At 41.6% G+C, this 17,420-nt stretch overlaps 2 protein-coding genes across 7 annotated transcripts in view; one reads left to right on the top strand and one right to left on the bottom strand.

Annotated features, from left to right (window-relative positions):
* Positions 1 to 3,562, top strand: part of LOC131136562 (ras and Rab interactor 2-like) — a 56,431-nt gene extending 52,869 nt beyond the window's left edge. Inside the window, exon 11 of one of the 3 annotated variants that reach the window (XM_058083577.1) lies at positions 196 to 3,562. In XM_058083577.1, coding sequence (XP_057939560.1) covers positions 196 to 504 — 309 coding nt within the window. In that variant the 3' untranslated portion in view covers positions 505 to 3,562. The remainder of the gene's footprint in view (positions 1 to 195) is intronic. The other 2 variants (XM_058083556.1, XM_058083566.1) reach the window with 2 other exon arrangements.
* LOC131136548 (potassium voltage-gated channel subfamily KQT member 5-like) overlaps positions 933 to 17,420 on the bottom strand; it is a 107,718-nt gene continuing 91,230 nt past the window's right edge. Inside the window, exons 10-15 of one of the 4 annotated variants that reach the window (XM_058083514.1) lie at positions 16,035 to 16,258; positions 13,685 to 13,796; positions 11,810 to 11,941; positions 9,992 to 10,099; positions 8,870 to 8,996; positions 933 to 8,783 (exon numbers count right to left, since the gene is read on the bottom strand). In XM_058083514.1, coding sequence (XP_057939497.1) covers positions 7,536 to 8,783; positions 8,870 to 8,996; positions 9,992 to 10,099; positions 11,810 to 11,941; positions 13,685 to 13,796; positions 16,035 to 16,258 — 1,951 coding nt within the window. In that variant the 3' untranslated portion in view covers positions 933 to 7,535. The remainder of the gene's footprint in view (positions 8,784 to 8,869; positions 8,997 to 9,991; positions 10,100 to 11,809; positions 11,942 to 13,684; positions 13,797 to 16,034; positions 16,259 to 17,420) is intronic. The other 3 variants (XM_058083524.1, XM_058083534.1, XM_058083543.1) reach the window with 3 other exon arrangements.

The following is a 17,420-nucleotide window of genomic DNA, read 5'->3' as shown; positions in this document are numbered from 1 at the left end:
ATTATCGATCATTGGTGGTGATTAGCTATACACTTTATATGCTTTATATTTACAGTAACATTAGAGTATTTGGAAGATTTCCTTTCCAAATCTGGTGGTTTTCTTAACCACTCACCGGCCCTGCCTGCCCTGTGTGTGTGTGTGAATTTTCCATTTGGTGTTATAATACAATCTTCGGTCTGTTTTCTCCATTAGAACTACCTCCGTGTGGCCCTCCAAGAGGTGGACATGGACTGCACGGCTAAAACCTTGATGGTCCATCCTTACACCACCACGGAGGAGGTCTGCTCCCTCTGTGCTTCCAAATTAAAGGTCCCGCAGCCCGACAACTACGCACTCTTCCTGGTGACGGATGACACCAGCCAGCAACTGGCCCCTGACACGCACCCTCAACAAATCAAAGCTGAGCTGCACAGTCGACCCCTAGCGAAGACTTTCCATTTTGTCTACAAAAGACTCCCTTATGGAAATCTTTGCATCTCCGATGTAACACATCATGGATGATTGACAAGAATCACTTGATGACGTTGGACTGCATTTGAAGAGGATGTGCCAAGTTGGAGGTTGGAATCTGCAAAGTGAGAGGATAATTATGGCAATTGTTGATATGTTAATAATGATAAAATGATAAGTGATAAATGATGATGACTTAAACGATAAGTCATATCATAGGTGATGTGCATGGTGTGATGTGAAGATGGTTAGTGCTATGAGTCTACATGGAGGAGAAAGCTTTTTGGGTTTAGCAGCGTAACTTTTTATGTCATGAACCTTTGCCTTGACTGCTGTAATCCTAATTGGCCTGCTATTGGAATTGTAAACTACTGTTTTCTGCTGTCATATTCTACAGAGTGACGAGCTAGCTTACGTATATTGTATCAACATGAACCACATAAAACACAATCACGTAGACTGAGGTATTATACCTATAATGTATTTTTCGGCAATTGCTGGTCAATTGCAACTTGCATTTCTATGGATAAATATTTTTTATATTCAATTGTTCTTTCTACGTACATCTCTAAAGGGGTGAAAATGTGTGTTCCAAGTTAACATTTCTGCACTGTAGATAATACTGATCTGAGTTTTTTATTTTTACAACTACAGTAATCCCTCGCCATTTTGTGCTTTGAATTTCGTGGCTGCATTCTATTACGATTTACTAATACCACACTCATATATTCTAGCTGATTCCTGGTTGAATACAGCCTTTTATTTGTTTAGATTTTGAAGCTAATTTCACATGTTTTCTGTCTAGAGCAAAAGCATTTCCAAGCATAAAAAGGCTAAACTATATGAAATACAAATAGAAGGCATTTAGAAAACGCATTGTGATTATATGGAGTAATCTACACTGGTCACTAGGCGTCATTAATGTTACTGTAATGTTGGATGAGACAAACAAGCACCAGACCTACGGCAGGTTTGAATGATCTCACAACAACCACATAATCCCAAACACAGGCTGCTGTTGCGGCAATAACCCACGGCAAGCTAAAACTAAACTCCAGACGCCACTTCCTGTCCACCCATCACTCAACTCCCCACCCATTTACAGCAATACACGAGCATGAGTCTTTCTCCATTACTAAATGTGACTATAGGGGTGTTATTTAATGTCAAGAAGGCTCTAATTTGTTTATTTCTTTCGGCTTTTTCTAATGTTTTTACCAAATGTATTCACAAGGTCATAAGCAAGTTTTCTATGCTCTAAGTACAAAAATATTTCATTTATAAATAAGGAATCCTACTTAGCAGAAATTCACTTATCACGGTCTGGTCTGGAACCACTTAACCGCGATAAACAAGAGATTACTGAGGTTCTCAAAGGGTGATACATTTCAATTCAAGGATGCTATTTTCATTATACTATGGAAGTATTTAGGAAACCACAAAAATGCTTATTACAGCACAGAACTACTTGTAATATCCAAGTAATTATTGTGTTTTGCAAATAAACACCAAATGTCTGAATTCAAGTTGTCAAGTAACGTGATGTTACTTTTGAAAATGTACAAACACAGTCCGTTCTTAGAAAACATGTTTTCAATAAACGTGCTCTTAAACAAGCCGACACGTTTAAACGTAGAGTTGGTTCAACACAATAACCTATTTAATCGCTAGTGTATTTGTTTTCTTTTTACCAGAATTATGAATATTACACATGTTATGCATTATATTTATGAGTTGACGGAAAAGATGGGGAACATCACACCTTGGTTTTGTCAACATAAAGATTGACAAAGCAAAACGTTCCATGTCTGCCTGTGAATTTTTTCATTTCATTTTTTGTGTAAACATTGGGTGGTGTTTTCCTGAGCTCACAAAACAATATTTAGTGGGAAACCCCGGTGGGTGTGGAACATGCTTGTTGAAGCCTCCAGTGTCCTTTTGAGGAGCACTTGTGTGGCCGACTAAAGTGCGTGGTTACGTCAGACGTTCCTACGGACTGTTGTCATGGGAACTGTCAAACAGAGAGGCATATGTCGCGTTTAATTTCAGGGTACGTAAAAAAGGACCCAAACTTTTTTTTCAGGGGGTGAACGTTTTTCTTTCCATGTCAAAATATTCTCCAGCCAGTGGCGCCTCCTATGTTGTTTCCTACCACGTGACACTCCAAACTAAAGAAAAACGCATGCGCATAACTCCATCATCTTCCGCCTTGGGAGACTGGCAAAAACAATATCTGAGGAGAATGGGGTGGGTCATGTCAGTGGAAATATTGAGATCGCACATGCCAAGATCACTTTTGTTCACCAGGCGGGGGTGGGTTGATGACGCCATCATTCCGAGTACCACTTCCTGTTTGTGATGTAAGGCGGAAATGTGGGCGCTTGTGTGATCCTTAAAGCGGCACTGTGTTTGGTACCTCTAAAGTTGTTGGAAGTGAAAAGCTGAAAAAAACGTTTGCTCCATGATGATTTAATAGCAGTTTGTGCGTGTACATTTTCCCCCACAAAGTTGCCCCAAGGTTGCAGAATTTCATCAGTTGAGAGTAAATGAGTTGACACTGCATTTGAATTTTTTTACGATAAAGAAAAGTCATGCACCAAGGTGAAACAGCAAAAATGATCACTAAATTAAAAAAAAAGTTTGAGAAAAATGTACAAAATTGACAGAAGATAGCATAAGCATTAAATAAATTAAAGGAGAGAACACAATCATTAAGATTTTATGCCCAACAGCAAAATTATCTTTGGATTAAAAACAACTAAAGAAATGTCAAACGTCTCAAGTCAATCGAAGAAATAAAAATGAACCTTTTTTTCAAATTTTCCAATAATCTGTTAAGAAAATAACCGCTTTGGAGATGAGTGACGATGTACCACAAAAGCAAGGCACCAATATCCTGTATGTACAGCACGACTCAAGCAAACACATTAAACACAAATACTTCTCAATTCTCCTCCTAACTCGGCATTCTTTCTCTCAAAAACATTTGGATATGACAGCCTCTTCATGCACAATACCTTCAAAAATGGACATACACTCTCGGTCCTTGGGTCACCGAGCAGTCTGGGACACTAAGGCCTTCTCTGCTGGCCAGAAACCAGAAACCAGAAGCACCGAGCTACATTTCTCTACTACAGTCTCCTCCAAAAGTATTGGAACAGTTTTGCTGTAGACTGGAAAGGTTTGGCTTTGACACCAAAAGATGAACATGAGAAAAGAGATCAACATTTCAGCTATCATTTCCAGGTATTTACATCTGGATGTGATAAACAACTTAGAACAGGGGTGCTCATTAAGTCGATCGCGATCTACCGGTTGATCGCGGAGGTGGTACTGGTCGATCGCTGGTCGATCGCGGCGTGACATTAAAAAAATATCATCCCAGCATCAATGCCGTCACTTGATTGATATACAGGGCAGCCATTCAGATGACAACTGAATGTTGCCCTTCGGGCGACCAATCAAATCAAACAACGTCTCTAAGTGCAGCAGAACTTACGATGTCAGCCTATGATCCATCCCCGTTACTTGATTGACATACAGGACAACCAGTCAGATGACAACTGAATTTTGACCTTTAGGTCACCGCTCATGCGTAAACAACGATGCAAAGTGCTAAGCTAGTCGGCGAATTGCGAGATTTTAAGCCCTCGCTAAAGTTTATGGTCACTAAAATGAGTGAAGGAGCTGGACCAAGTAAAAAGGCAAAAACTGGACCAAGTAAAAAGGCAAAAAACATATCACTTCCATACGGATATGGAATATTATACGGATATTATGATACGGATATTATCCATGACTGATAAACATTTGGAAGTGTGCTTGAGGCTGGCTATCAGCAGCTACTGTCCGGACTATGCATCCCTGGCTGGTTCAATTCAGTGCAAGTCATCAAAGTAAACTCAGGTAATTACAAAAAATGTTAATAGTTAATTATGTGTGTTTTGCAATATTGTCTCATTTGGTTATGTAAGGTACATCAACATACATTGTACGTACAAATAATCCTCAATACATTTGAAAATAAATAGATGTTTTGCATTTTTGTAGTGGGTAGATCATTTTGACTCGGTCATTTTAAAAGTAGCTCGCATGCTGAAAAAGTGTGAGCACCCCTGACTTAGAAGATAGAATTATCTGGAAAGGAACGCCACCTTTTTGGGCGAGCAAAAGTATTGGAACAGGCAGACTTAAAAGAAATGAAAGTGAATAAGACTTAATATTTTGTTGTAAATCCTTTGTTTGCAACAACAGCATCAATCCTGTGGCATCCTACTGACATCACCATTCTTCTATGTGATGCTTGTCAAGGCCTTCACTGCTGCATCTTTCGGTTGTTGTTTGTTTTTGGGGGCTACTCCCTTTAGTCTCCTCCTGAGCTGGTAAAATGTCTGGACATTGACTTGGCCAGTCGAAAACCTCCCACTTCTTGCCCTGATGAACTCCTTAGTTTGTTTGCAGTGTTTTGGGGTCATTATCTTGCTGCATGATGAAGGATCACCCAATCAGTTTGGATCCTTCTTTCTTGAAATTCGCAGACAAAATGTCTCTGTAGAGTTCCTTTTGCTGCTGCCATTATGGGTTACATCGTCCGTGAAGATGAATGAGCCCGTCCCAGAAGAAGCCATGCAAGCCCAGACCATAACGTTGCCCACCAGTTTCACAGATGAGTTTGAATGTTTGGGGTCATGAGCAGATCCTTTCTTTCTCCAAACTTTAGCCTTTCCATCACTTTGGTAAAGTGGTTTGGTACCTTTGTCTCATCAGTCCATAAAACTTTGTCCCAGAATTTTTGAGGCTTGTCTGTGTACTTTTTGCTAAAGAGTGGTTGGCCTCTTTTGGTGCAGGCTCTGTACTCGTGTTCGTGAAGTCTTCTGTGAACAGTCAACGCTGATACCTTCACTCCTGCCCTCTTGACGTTGTTGCTGATTTCACCAACACTTGTTTTCGGGTCTTTCTTTGGAGCTCTTGCCATGTTCCCGAGGTCAACTGCTGTTGTTTTCCTTGGTCTAACCGTTGGATGTCTGCTATTTCTATATTTCTTCCTCAGGACATTCCAAATGGTTGTACTGGCTACTGCCAATGTTTGATGATCTGATTGATCTTCCATCTTCTCTTAGCTTCACAACTGCTTTTTTTCGCCCATAGACAACTCTCTTCTTTTCATGTTTGTTACACCTCTGATGTCTGCAAAGGCAAAACCCAAACCTGAAACTGAGTGTAGACATTCCGTGCCATTTATTGTTGAAATAATCAATGTGGTAGGGCAATCATTAGGGCATTAAAACACACCCGTCAGTCACATCTTCCAATACTTTTGCTCACCTAAAATGTGGTGTTCCTTTTCTTTTGTTGTTTTGTTGTTTGTCACATCCAGATGGAAATACCTGGAAATAAAAGCTGAAATGTTGATCTCCTTTCTCATGTTCGTCGTTTGGCGTCAAAGTTAAACCTTTCCAGTGTACAGCCCATATAACAGAATTGGCCTCACTGTTCCAATACTTTTGGAGGGGACTCTATCTCTCCAGCGAGTCAACATGAAGTTTGTAGTTAACACGGAACAGAACCGAGGACCACTTTAAAAGCTGGCTCAAACATTCTAGTCTGTGATGGGTTTTCACTGAGGTGCTTTTCATGTAATACTCAATTAAGAGAAAATATTGTCCTGGCATTCCAAGATGCACCGGATTCGGTGCCATGCAAAAGGAAGAGGAGAGTTCGAGCAACATACATGATTAAGGACATGTGCGTTATGACATCATCACGTGTACATTCCGCAATGATGCCAATTGCGGTAACCCAAACACATGCTACACTAAACACGTAAACACAGATCAGGTTTTAAACAGGAGACTGTAAACTCGTTGCAAGCCTAAACAGCCAAATATAGAATTTAGACATTTTTGACATTTTAGAGATGTAGACATTGGCTGCTTGACTGACACCACATTAGATTGAATTTCATTGGTCACCGTTTGTCGAAATAATTTCAGTATAAAACATGATTGCATACATTTCCATGGGATGCTTCAATATAATACTAGCATGGTATGGCAGCCTGATTCCGATGTCATGTGACACAGGATGTTGGGATTTTTTTCACTTATTGAGACAAGATATGAAATGAATGCTCTAAAAGGAATACAGTATCCCTCTTTTATGGTGTTGAACCGGCTCCAGGCCCCACTGTGATGAGTCATTTATCAATTGAATATTTTCATAGTTACATAGTTCTAAATATGGTTTTGAACATTATAGGGACCGTAGACCTGAAATAACACCTCTATAGTCACCTTTACACTGATTTAGTTGACATCATAACATTTTTACTTCTTGCGTCCTGCAGTGGCTGTTGTCTCATCAATGTAACATTTCTGACTCCTAGTGGCCACTGTGGACTACTACACATCATCACATCTTTGAACGAGTCTTCTGAATGCCTTATAGAAGATGTATTCAACTATGAAACAGCATAATTTATGAATGTATTTTGGGAAAAAACATAGATAGATAGATAGATAGATAGATAGATAGATAGATAGATAGATAGATAGATAGATAGATAGATAGATAGATAGATAGATAGATAGATAGATAGATAGATAGATAGATAGATAGATAGATAGATAGATAGATAGATAGATAGATAGATAGATAGATAGATAGATAGATAGATAGATAGATAGATAGATAGATAGATAGATAGATAGATAGATAGATAGGAAATTCAAAGCATGAAGTGGCAAGTGATTACTGTACGGAGTATAAACACAATTGCAAAACTGAAACCAAACGTACATGCTGTGAGACACTTTTACTTACGGAAAGATCGGTACAGGAAGTGAGTGTCTTCTGTAATGTCGTGGTTTGGAGCCAAACCAACGAAACAGCAAGTACCTTTGTTTTCAGCGTTGTGATTTTGTTCATGCTTCTCGGCCAATGTTCATATCGGATCAGCCTGTGCGAAATACAAGCATCAGCATCATCAAAGCACTCCGGTATTATGGCACCTTCACCCTCCCATTGAGAAATGACAAAAGCTGTCCTTGTACGAGGTGACACTTCCACGGCTCCTAAAGAGACTATTTTAAGCGTACACGCTGCATTTTCAGTAATTCAGTAGCGGCAGCAGCCGGCGAAGATGAGTGACCGGTGGCCAGGCTGTGGTTGGAGCCCCGTGGTCCTGCTCCTGCCTTGGCTTCTGTTCTCAGGCGTTCTGAGGAGTAGGAAGCAGCCTCGATTGTCCCATGTGACAGGAAATCAAATCCCTGCATCTCCATTTCCCTGTCACTGATAAAAAGGCCTTCTTCCCCCCAACCGGCCGTTCCGTTTCCCCCCATTCTACTCCCTCCACTGAGGTCTTGGCAACTTCTGCGGAATCCAGTGGGTGAGTAACTGATGTTACTGTGGCTTGGAGAAGATCCGCCGCAGTGGGGGTCCTGCACTTTGCCTGGGGCTGTCTGCATCAAGTCCTGCACTGACACGGACTTTCCCAGGCTCGGATCCGCTTGACTAGGACCTGAGCAGCAGCGAGGGGCCGACGGCACCAAGGGCTCCAGTTCAACACTCATATGCCTTCTCCAGGAGCCTTCCTTCTTAGCATTCAGTCCGTCGTTGCTGTTGGCGCTTCCTGGCAGCTGCTGTCCCAGTGTGACGAGCGCCACGTCTGGGCCAAGTTCCTCCCCGATGCTGCTCTCCTTGATTTGCATTCCGAATCCTCCGCAAAAGTCCTCAATGTCAGGCGGAGTCTCATTGGAGGGTCCTCGCATCAAGCTGCTGAAACCTACGTTCCTGCTTGGAGGAGGTGGTGGCGGGAGCCTCGCCAGGAGGCAAAACCCCGAGTCTGCTCCCCCTCCACCCCCACCACTGCTCATGCTGTTAGGTGTGAGGATGGAGGGAGAGCTCCCCAGTGTTTCATCATTGCCACTTTCAGGCGTAGCGGGCTGATCCTGGAGGTGGTAAAGATGATGAGGATGTGGCAGCGTGGAAGGGCTGAAGGAAGAGGAAGCAGGGCCAGAGGGGGGTGTCGTGGTGGATGTATGGAGGTTGAGCTCATTGGGTGACGCTAAGATGAGATGGAGTTCTCCCTGGGACAAATGGGGGTTGGTAGAGGAGCGTGTGACACAGCCACCAGGCGGTGGTATCGCACTGCCGCTGACCTGACTGGAGCAGGATAGGTCCTTGCTGAATACGGAGGACTGGTAGTCAGATGTCTGTTCCAGCTCAAACAATGGAAAGGATGAAGGCGTGAGAGCTGTGGACGAGCCCTTGTGCAGGACCTGACGATAGATGTCCAGCAGGGAATCCAGCTTTGACTCGATGGACTGGACCTGGGCCGTGGAGACATGACCATTTTATGGAAAGTATGTCATAATTGGACTTTTATTGAGTGAAATGTATTGGACAAGAAGGGCACCTGTCGCTCCACTTTACAAACACGCCCCAACATGCTCATGTCCTCCAGTAGATCTCCTTCAGACAGCAACTTCTCACGGATCTTCTTGTCCAGATGGATCTGGCCTTTTCCAAGGATTTGGTCTACCCTTAACATCACAAAGGCATAGAACAACAGCATCGGACATCAATTTCATGACAAACTTGGGCTAAAACTAACTGGATTATTTTCTTGTCAATTAATCTGAAGCTTGTTGTTTCGATTAATCGAGTAATCTGCAGAGAAGAGGCAAAAAAGCTGATCACTGTTTTCCAAAGTCAAAGCTATGTGTGTGAAGATGCAAACGATAATATGTCTGCTGTCATGGAGCACTAAGGACATTCAAATATTCACAATTGGCAGGCTGAGAGCATCATTGCATTTTTAAATTAAAAGAATGATTACGCCAATTCCGACTCCAAATTGTCCATAGGTATGAATGTGAGTGTGAATGGTTGTTTGTCTATATGTGCCCTGTGATTGGCTAGCCACCAGTCCAGGGTGTACCCCGCCTCTCGCCCAAAGACAGCTGGGATAGGCTCCAGCACCCCCGCGACCCTCGTGAGGAAAAAGTGGTAGAAAATGAATGAATGAATGAATGAATGAATGAAAGATTATGTCAATTCCAAACTAGATGCTGATTAATTGGATGACTGATTAATCATTCATTAATTGTTGCAGGTCTATTAAAAGTACCCCATAAGGCAGTCAATGATTTTTGTGATGTCAAATATGCACCTTGACTCAACAAAGCTTAGGGGTGTACTCACTTTGACTGCCAGTGGTTTGGACGCATGTTGACTTGGGTCATTTTGATATGACAGTATATGAATGTGGGCTATTGATCCTTTGCTATGTGTGTATGTGTAAAATTTAAAGAAGCAACAGCCAGAAACCGAGCAAAAGCACCGAACAACACTGAAGTCAATCAATCTCTCCTGCGGAAGCTGAGGCGTTTGATGACTTTCACGCTCTGGCCGGCAGATGGCAGCAAAGAGCAATGCATAGCCGGATGTCAGATGACAGACTGGGCTCAATTCACTTCCACCCCAAATTGGCTCCTAATCGTTATATATAATATCATTTGACAAGAGGCACTCTGACCCTTGGGTGGAGTTCTTTCTGCCCTGGCTGTAATAGAGGGGCAGGGAGGGGGAGGAAAAGGTCTTGGCTCGGCTGCTCAGGGGCTGTGGGCCTACAATCATGTCCAGCCTGTGAGGTAAGCAAAGGCAACACACACAAACACACACAAACACACACAAACACACACAAACACATGTGCATGAGGTATGGGTGCAGATGCATGCATGCATAATACACGCATGAAGAAGCACACCTATTCTATACATGTACAGTCACGCTCACAATGATTCAACCCTAATGTAAGTTACAGTACGTCTATTTCACATACGTGAAAAGCTTCTATAGCTTTGTAATTGTTCTAATTACAACCCATCAAATAAAGCTCATTACTTGACTCATTTTGAGTGCTGTGTGTACCTACAGTATGTATATTAGGGATGTTCCGATCGATTGGCCACCAATTTCCGTGTATGTGATCTGATCAATGCCTTTCAATACTGATAAGAAAAAGTGATCAGCTGCGGTTCGTATTATTGCAGCCTGTGGAGATCCTTGCGTACAGTTTAGGGTCCCCTCCGCCCCTCCGCCCTTCCCCCTTCACATTGTGCGGGCATGCACCGACCGAGTGAGAGTGATGAAATCCATCCATTTTCTGTACCGCTTATCCTCACGAGGCTATGCTGGAGCCTATCCCAGCTGACTTTGGGAGAGAGGCGGGGTGGACTGGACTGGTGGCTAATCTAAATCCAATTGAGAGCATTTGGGGATGAATGAAGATGATTTGATGGCCCCTTTTTTAAGATCATATACGTAGCCAGCGGGGGTGCAGCCAGGAAGTCACCATGTGCATCATGAAAAACATCACATTGGCAGTCAGGGGCCCTTGGAATCCTAACCTAATAACTTTCCCTCCATATATTATTATTCACCCCTGGCAAAGATCACTCATCATAAATAAATTGACAAACTTAGTTCATCCATGTCATTGGTATTGGCCGATCTTACTCGAGGATGATCAGTATCGGAATTGGCAGCATAAACCTTGATCAGAGCATCCTTAATATGTATCTATAAACATATGTACGTATATACAATATAAGACACACATATGTACATATATGTATACAGTAGCAGTGACATGCGGTGAGGTTCATGGTTCTTGTTAAAACTGGTTGCTCATTAAGAGGATAACACCTAAAGAAGAGAATAATTGACTTTTCCTTACATTTTTCACATACCAACGGCAGTATACGATGTACGTATGTACCATGTACCATGTACTAGTATGTGCCTACGCTTCTCCAGGAAAAGCTCTGCTGCTGCTTGTTGTCAAGGTTTTTTGTGGATGCGTTAGTGAGCTCCACTCTACAGCCACCTCCACCTGCCTCCCCTGACCGCTTGTCACTTTATACACCAAGGAAATACGTCATTATTTGATCCCCTGTTAACTTTACTCCCGAACAGATCCAGGTACAGTCCAGATTTGTATGGTTGGTTTATTTTAGCCAGACATACAGTAAACTGTAAAGTACTGCATTGTTTAAAAGTGTTTTCACCAACCAGGAGGACGTCTGAACCTCACAGACCGGTTCTGTGTTCCATGAGGAACATTTGTCTTTGGGATGGTCGTACCAATCTGCACTCCTCATTGGTCATGGAATCTCTTCCACTGAACCTTCTCCACCACCGTGGGCAGGACCAAGGAGACCGTTAAAATACAAAACTGGGTCAAATCATCAGGGGATCGATACGTATTTCCACCACTGTATTATGAAATCAAGAAAAGAACATTTAACTCATCATGCTAACTATGTTGACAATAAACCAGGTCCTTCCTACCTGGTCTGCAGACTCTTGATGCGACACAACATGTCCAAGTGACCTGCGGAGTACTGCTCGATCACATCTTTAACATCATATGGACGCAATGTTTCCTTAAACTTCTTCTTTGCCACATGGAACTTCATTATCCTGGGGGGGAGAGCTCACATATGGTAAATACAAATAACTTTCAAGGTGTAAATTCAAGCACAATGCAACACGGAAGACTCAATCAAACGTTTTCAACGAGTACGAAATTCAGCTATGAAAATGAAACATCCTGACAACTGCGCAGCTTGCTGTGCCCAATAAAGCTAAGCCTTATTAATTAATGAATTAGAATGACCAAAACTCGTGTGACCATAATTTGTGGCACCCTTCTTGACATCAATGTTTCGTGTTTGGCCCTGTCCACCTTATAAATACATTTTTTAAATTGTTAGAGTCCTCTAGACATGAAATAACCCCCCTTTTGTCACCTTTACACTCCGATTACCCAATATAGTAGACATAAAAACTGAAAATACAATGTATAAGTCAATAATGAGACTAATATGACTCATACATTAACATTGGGAGAGTTCCTTCCTCCCTTTTCAGTGCCAATGTCTCAGCGTGTAACATTACTGACACAGAGTAACCAGCGCTGCGGTATTATTCTAGCACTACCTTGAGCTTTGAATATGCTCATACAGGCACATGAATAATACAGTGGGACAAGGCTGAAAGACGGGTCAATTCCTTGTGGCAGCTGCACGTCTCCAGACCGATACGAGCGTCAACAGTAGCCCCTAGTGCTGGCAGTAGTAAATACAATAATAGATATGATTGAGCACTGACAGATTGCACTACATATTATATATTATACAGTCCTTGTTGAAAATGCTTAATTGAAGCCAAAAATACATAATCATTTGCCTGAATAATAGGCCACCTACCTACAACCAAGACATTCCAAAGAAAGAATGTTGGAAACCAGAACGATGTCCATGATGTCCCCAATTTTACGAGACTTCAATTTAGCAAGCGTCACAGGATTAACTGCATATGTTTTGCTTTTATTTTTGGCAACGCTTCATCGAAAAAGCCGCCCACACGACAAATTCTCAGGGATTACGTCACATGCAGCAGAGTGCCCTTATGCCATGCAATTTAATGGCCCATTGAAACCATGAAAACTAGGACATCTTCATCCCTTTGTAAAGGATGCTTGGTCACCCTACACTACGGGGAATAATAAATAACAACTATGTTAACTAGAAGCATGTAACGTCAGCGAGGCATGCTGGGAAGCACCGCCAGGTCTCTGACAGCAAGGGGAGGCGAGGGCCAGGAAAGCCAATGTTCGGAAGAACTGTTCATGTTCAGAGGAACCCTTCATGTTCTCAACTGTTCTTATTAAAGATTGAGAAGTTGTACTGAAGCAAATGTTGTGTTAAAATGGCTAAATGAGGTCAAATACAAATATCAGGAATTTCGAAGACACGCAGTAGGGTGTAGTATTCTACACTGGTCAGTAGTTGTCAGTAATGTTACTGCTCCAACTACAAAACTATTCCATTTATGGAAATGCACTTATCACAATGGTTTACTCCGGGTGTGTGGGAAAAAACATTTTTTGCTTTTGCTCAGCGCTTATTTTGCACACCAGGTGAGGATATGTGTGCTGGATGTGCGCCCCACTAAGAGGGTTAATATGTAAAGTCAATTACAACAGAAGCGGCTTAAAAATAAAATGAAATATAAAACAAAATGTCATTGTTAATATTGTATAACTATATTGACTATAACATACAAATACAAATAAAGACAACCTAAATCTTGTGCAGACTTCAAGCCCCATCTATCAGCAAGGCGGTCAAGGCATATTTTTTATCTTTAGTTATTGCTTACCTGACAGCCCTGATGGCAGACCTGACAGAGGGCAGCAAGTCTTCCACTGAGATATCGCAGTGACAACCCTTGTCATCAAAACCATCCTCTCCGGCCATGTTGGAGTCTGCTACTTGGAAAATAGCATAGAACAACACAAACGTTCCGATATTAACTCATATTATATACTATGGATCTCTGCACGCATGGCTTTTCTCTGAGTACTCCGGTTTCCTCCCCCATTCCAAAACATGTCAGCTTTATTGGCCATGCCAAATTGTCCATAGGTTCAAATGTGGGTGGTGCATTTAGATGGCTGCGTTTCCCAAGGGTTCCATGGCGCAACAGTTAGCACTCTGCACTCTGAATCCAGCAATCTGAGTTCAAATCTCGGTGGAATTTAAGGAATCCTCCCATCCTATCCTCCTGTTCCTAGGTCAGGGGTCAGCAACCTTTACTATGAAAAGAGCCCTTTGCCCACAAAAGACAAATAGCCTGGAGCGGCAAAACACAGGTTTAAAACAATATCTTACAAATAAAAGTACAGTGAGTGTCCATGTGTAACGGATGCCAACTGGTAGGGAAATGTCAAATGGCTCTGGGAAAGTATGACTTTCCCCCTCCATGTTCATCTGTGTGAGAGAGAGCTGAATAGCATCCTGTCTGCTCACTGATTGGTCCTCGTTGGGCCAAAGCCATGAATAGTTGAAAATTTTTCAGCTTAGTGGAATCGCGTCATAAGCCAACGTGTGCATGATGACATGCACAAACAAAGGGTTGCTGACCCCTGTCCGAGGTGAATCTACTTGAATAAAGTTGTAAATTAATGAGAAAAAAAATCATAGATTTTTCATAGTCAGAATAGTCAGAATATCATGAGGAAAAATGTATGAATTTATGAGAACTTGTCTTATTTATATCTCGGATGTCTTATGGCTTATGATAATAATATACTCTGATAATGTTAAAAAAAACGTATTTAGATGGCCAGTTTGCCCAAGGGTTCCATGGTGTAACGGTTAGCACTCTGGACTCCAGCAATCCGATTTCAAATCTCGGAGGAACCTATATTCCTGGACTTTACCCCTTGTGGGACTATTGAAGGGTTTTCTTATCCTATTTATTCTCCAACTACAAAAATATTGGAAATGTACTCATCTTAAGGAGTTACTGTATTCACTTTTTGTATTCCTAGGTCAGAGGCAGGGTCCACCATGTCATGACATTACAACAAGTCGTAAATGTATGAGGAAAATAAAGTTGTGAATTTACTAGAATAAAGTTGTACATTTATGAGAAAAAAAATTCTAGATTTACAAGAAAAAAAGGCAGAATATTACGACAATTAATTTATGTCTTATGTGTCTCATGTGTCTTATAGAGGGCTCTGATGATGTTAAAAACTGTATTTAAATGGCCTCATTTCCCAAAGGTTCCATGGTGTAATGGTTAGCACTCTGGACACTGAATCCAGTTATTCGAGTTCAAATCTCAGTGGAACCTGTATTTCTGGAAGTTTCCTTTGTGGGACAATTGAAGGAATATCTTATCCTATTTATTTCCAACTACAAAAATTTCCATTTGTGGAAATGTACTCATCACAAGGGGTTACTGTAATCGCTTTTTTATATTCCTAGGTCAGAGGCAGAGAACACATTGTCATAATATTACAATAAAGTCGTAAATGTATAAGGAAAATAAAGTTGTGAATTCATGAGAAGAAAATCATAGATTTACGAAAAAAAGAGAAAAATGTCACAATTTTATGAGACCTTGTCTCATACAGACTTTTTTCCCATAAATTACCACTTGATTCTTGAAATCTCAGATATTTTCCTTCCATGTAGCCCGAATACCCCATCTTTCATTGAAAAGCATAAATAACGTGACAATACAGATCGAATGTACAGCATACGTACGTACGCGTGCCGCTGTTAGAAAGCCCACAACTGTACATGTTTATGTTGTTACGCTTGCTTTTTTTCGATGGTCCTTGGATGCATCATGGTTGTTGTGAGATGCAAAAGTGAAACCGGTGCTTCTTGAACGCAAAAAACGGGGATCTGCTGCAGACTTGCACAATCAATAAGAATACTTTCTGGAATAATCCAGAAAGTCAAAGGAATTGTATGAATATAGCAGACTAGTCAGTGTTGGTTAATTAATGAGATGGCTCCTTGCAAGTCATTAGTGACAGCTGACATTTTGTACGACACAAATAAGCAGAAAGACTTGGAAATACGAATGGGAATAAACCATAAAGGTGTACAGCGGAAGAGAAGTGATTCAGTGTGCAATTGGCTTGGCTGTGGTATCGTTTGAATTGACTGTGACATGCCGTGGGTAATAATAAATAAGAACCAATTCTCACCATCAGTGGTGGATCGGGACTGGCTTTTCAGGCGTAGTGAGGGTCTGAAACGCGTGCGGTCATTGAAGCTCCAGCTCTTCTGTACCTTAGTAGGGCTGGTGCCGTCTCCACCGGGATCTGCCACTGGAGAGCGACGGTCATTCACCGAAGATGTCTGCCTGTTCTTGATGCTTTGGCCTCGTGGGCTCGCCATCCTCACCCTCTCCTTGAAACTCAGCTTCTGGCTGTAGAATACAACAGGAATGAATGGTGGTGCAAGGGAGCGCAAGGGTTGAGAGAAGGAACATGAATCCAAACATGAATTGATGTGAAGTGGGTATTTCTCGGGTAAAAATGCTTGTAAGGATGTTGAGGGGGCGAGCTGCACGGGGAAAGACCAGCATGCATTGCAGCAACAAGATGCAGGCTCAGATTGGGTTTGATGTTTCCAATCTGCCATTCCCCTGGGTAATCGTCTTGCTTTAGCCCCTTAAAACCTGGACCATTTCCCCCCCAAAACACCACTGTATACAAAATACATTTAATTGTCTGTAACTACAAGTCTACGCCAAGGTTGTCCTATTTTAAAAATGAAAGGATGCAGGGACCACATTGCTATGCTTCTCGCTTTTCTGATGTGTGCCAACAGCCAACGTTTTCCGTGGGGTTTGTTCATCCTGCTTTCTGTGTCACGAAATGAATTGACGTACCGTAGACTGTTTTAGCTTGTTTCATTGAAGTGGAAAAAGTCGCAAATATGTATGTTTATATGAAGGGATCTCAATTATATCTGCCCTTAAAAAACAAACAAACAAAAAAATCTGATATTAGTCGACTTTGGACAAAATTGAACATATCAAATTGGATGATAAAAATCCTGAGTTGAAGAACAGCATCATTAATTTATCTTGATAGAGTGAAGCCGTGACATTCGAAGTGCAAAGTGGAGAGGGATTACTATACAACTATCAGGTTGCTGAACACAGGAGTATCACGTTTTCTATAAATAACATCAAAAATGTAAACGCCCCAGGATGACAACACAATATCAAATCTATGAAGTCAGATCAGACAGGGTGCATATTAGTGTCCAAGTACAGGTGGTCCTCGGGTTATGAAAGAGTCACGGCTGACTCTGTATGTAGAACACATGAAGTACATATACATTACAGTAATAATTAAAACAAGTATGAAAAATGGTATGAAAAAGTGTTTACCCCCTTTCTGATGTCACAGTTAAATGTTTCGGACCATCAAGTAAAATTAAATATTAGTCAATGACATCCTAAATGAACAGAAAATGCATTTGTGAAATGAAACCTTTATGAAATGAAAGTAAATCCAAACCCACATGGCCCCTTACCATCAGTCAAATATGGTGGTAGTGTGATGGTCTTGGCCTGTTTT

Source organism: Doryrhamphus excisus, chromosome 1 (assembly GCF_030265055.1).
Source record: "Doryrhamphus excisus isolate RoL2022-K1 chromosome 1, RoL_Dexc_1.0, whole genome shotgun sequence".
NCBI lineage: Eukaryota > Metazoa > Chordata > Actinopteri > Syngnathiformes > Syngnathidae > Doryrhamphus > Doryrhamphus excisus.
Note: the sequence above shows the minus strand (reverse complement) of the source record. Positions and strands in the feature narration are given on the sequence as shown.